The sequence below is a fragment of the Gavialis gangeticus genome, unplaced genomic scaffold (assembly GCF_001723915.1).
Source record: "Gavialis gangeticus isolate Ggan-Ray unplaced genomic scaffold, GavGan_comp1, whole genome shotgun sequence".
NCBI classification, from domain to species: Eukaryota; Metazoa; Chordata; order Crocodylia; family Gavialidae; genus Gavialis; species Gavialis gangeticus.
The window spans coordinates 1,213,263-1,216,345 of record NW_017729027.1 but is presented as its reverse complement, the minus strand read 5'-3'; the positions used below and the strand labels follow the sequence as shown (position 1 = coordinate 1,216,345).

Sequence of the window (3,083 nt, the reverse complement as noted above, 5' to 3'; positions counted from 1 at the left end):
AGGGAGAGTGTAGGGCTATTAGGCTGGAGTAAAGTAATAAACTCCACAGGTATACCTGACAAATTGTAGAGCTGCATTTTGGTTTTCATAATTAACTAGCTGCAGCAATATCCCTTTCTGTGGGCTCATCTACATGTGCATATTAATGCCATGCAATACATTCTAGTGCGTATCATACCAGAATGTATTGCTCCCAGGCTTTGCATCTACACACACACCTGGGACTGCAGCATGTTGACCTGGCTTAGAGCAACCCTGACTGGTGGGGTGCTCCAGTGCAGGGCTAGCTGGGACAGTAGTACAAATACTACTCTGCTGTGGAGTTTTTTATTCCACAGCACTGCACATGTAGACGCTGTTTATTAGTTTACTCCAGCCTAATAGCCCTACACTCTCCAATTTTCACCTGTTTGTGTTAACAAAGCTTTCAGCAAATAATTTTGTAATTCTGTCGTGCATATTTTCCATATAATTAGTAATTTTGTCTGGAAAATAGACTCATCCATTTACATACCCTCTCTCATAAACCCAGAAACACCAGTTAAACGTGGGCACTGTGCTAAGACTAAAGATTACCCTTTTATCTTACCATTTTAATATAACATTTTCTCGTATCTGAATCTTGATTACATCCAAAAGTATGAATGTTAATTTCAATACTAAAATTATTCGAACTCTCCTCTTCCTTGAGGTGGTTTCACATTCACCAAACATTTTGAAGGTGTAATTCTATAGAATAGATGGATGGAAAATTGCATTTGTGCACTGGAATAAATCAGTAGTTTGAGAATGTGAACTGTAAGCTCACCTATTAACCTGTCTCATACTAATAATTTGTAAGAGATGGAAAAATCCTGCCCTGCATATTCACTTAATTATACTTGTAATAAACACTGTAATGTAGGAACTTTCAAAGAAGTCAGCTAGAAATAAAAAATTACATAAAACAAAATTTAACTTCAAAGCACATTTGTTTATGCATTGTTTTGCATACTATCCAGTAACTAGTATCTGTATGAGCTAGAAATAGTTTCATGTCAGCTGGCTCACTGGCGTGGTGAGTGGTAATTAGAGGTCTGTTAGCAGGCAGCTGTACAGTACCGTTTGCAACAGCAGGACTTAGCTTCCATCTTCTGTTTACTTCAGTAACAAAGCCAGCTGAGGCCCAGTTTGAAAAGATAAAGTACAGCTGGCAGTGAAAAAGGTGGAAATGTAGCTGCTGCTAGAAATCATAGTTAATAATTGCTGCTGCTTTGTAATCCAGCAGCAAGATTTTTTCTACTATGCACCAAGAATTAATAAGGTCATTTTGGTTTCTTAAAGAACTTGGTTTCATGTTTGAGAAAGCAAAAGCTAGACAGTCTAGAAATCATTTGGGGAACTTTAGGTCTGAGCCGCTTTTCTCCATATCAGGGGGTAGTGTAGTAGCCACACAAAAGCATCAGAAATGGGACCTGTTACTGTAGCAGAAGGGAAAGAGGATAGGACAGCTTATTTTCTTTCTACCACCCTCAGAATTCAGTCCTTTTGCTTGCAGACGCTCTTCATAAATTTACCATGATCTCCTACTACAGCTATTGAAACACTTGGCTCTCCCTGCCACTATTGTACCTCTGGCCTGTCTTGACCCGATGTGAGCAGTTAGACCACACTGTGGTAAAAACCACAAATGTTATTCAGCCTATGTTAATGCTCCTGCTAGAGCTACACAGATGCTGCTATTGTACTCCAGTAATTAGCAAAAAATCCCACATCCCTACATCCATGTCTTGTGTTAGCTTTTCCCTGAACAACGGTGAAGTATAACTAATGCTCGGAAGACCATTTCATTTCTAATCTTTATCTTTCAACGTCTAGCCTAGTTTCTAATGTAGCCTTCCATCCTGCCAGAAGGCACACCTGCCCCAAGAATGCAAGGAGGATCATTCTCCAACACTTGTAGTTTTGGCTTGGCCTAACACACCTGCTACAAGGAACACGGGGATGCATTCGTTCAACTGTAAGGTGCCGCAAAGCTGCCTTCTTGGCCGCTGAAAGCAGGCGTGTTAGGAAGAGAAAGAGATTTTAGCTCCCACTGCAAGCTTGGAAGGCAGAACTTGGTGAGAAGCACAGCAAGAGCAACCTGCGCTGCCAAGCTCCCCATGGAAAGCCCCACACAGGTCATGATGGCTGTACTACTGCCAAGAGTGAGGTGAAAGGGTGGCTGGAGGGCGCTCGCCCAGAGAAGACCGCCAGGGAAGAGCGCAGTGGCCAAGCTGAATGACAGCTCAGCAACCACTGAACTCCCCGGTTAATCTAAGGTGTCTAGCACAGGAAAAAGAGGTGGCAGCAGCTTGCGGGGAGAGCAGAGCAGAAGCCCCAGGCTCGGAGGCAGGAAGGCTTCCCCCGGCGCAGCCCGGCTTCCCAGGCAAGAGGGGACGAACGGGAGCACCGGCACAGCCCGCTTCAAAACACCAGCAATTTATTAGATCGGCTGCGCGGGGGTAAAAAGCAGGAGCTCGGCGGGCCGGGGCCGAGGGGCTGCTACTTGCAGAGCGCGTCAAGGCGGTCGAGCGCGCCCTTGAGGCAGCGGATGCGCGCGGCCAGCGCGGGCACGGGCTGCATGGCGCGGTCCAGCTCCTCGCAGCGCGCCACCAGCGTGTACAGCGCGCGCACGCCCGCGTCCGCCGCCTCGCCCAGGCTCTCCGCGCCGTCGCGGTACGCATGGATACAGCCCACGCTCAGCGCCGTCCGTGCCGCCAGCCCCGCGCGCAGACTCCGCAGCAGTTCGTCCACCTGCGCCGCCAACTGCGCGCCCAGCGCCGCCAGCTCCGCCAGCGCCTCCGGATCCACGGGCGGAATCAGCTCCGCCGGCCGCTCGCGGGTGCCCTCCCGCTCCATGCTCTCCGCCACCGCCGCCTCCGCCATGGCCGTACAGCTGCTGCCACGGGGGAAGCGGATGGGTCCGCTCGTGCTCCTCATTGGCAGCCGTGCCGCGGTGGGGCGTGGCCGAGCTGACTCCTGATTCGCAGGTTCGGCCCCAGCTTGACGTCACCCATTTTTTTTGTGTGTGCTTCTTGATTAGCCCCCCCCGGGGGGGGGGG

The 3,083-nt window shown here is 49.2% G+C and overlaps 1 protein-coding gene across 1 annotated transcript; it reads right to left on the bottom strand.

Moving 5' to 3' along the window:
- Window positions 1–577: 577 nt before the first annotated feature.
- Window positions 578–3,036, bottom strand: BORCS6 (BLOC-1 related complex subunit 6). The gene has a single exon (XM_019520358.1). The coding sequence runs from the start codon at window positions 2,959–2,961 to the stop codon at window positions 2,524–2,526; it is 438 nt and encodes a 145-aa protein (XP_019375903.1). The 5' UTR covers window positions 2,962–3,036; the 3' UTR covers window positions 578–2,523.
- Between the last annotated feature and the right edge of the window lie 47 nt (window positions 3,037–3,083).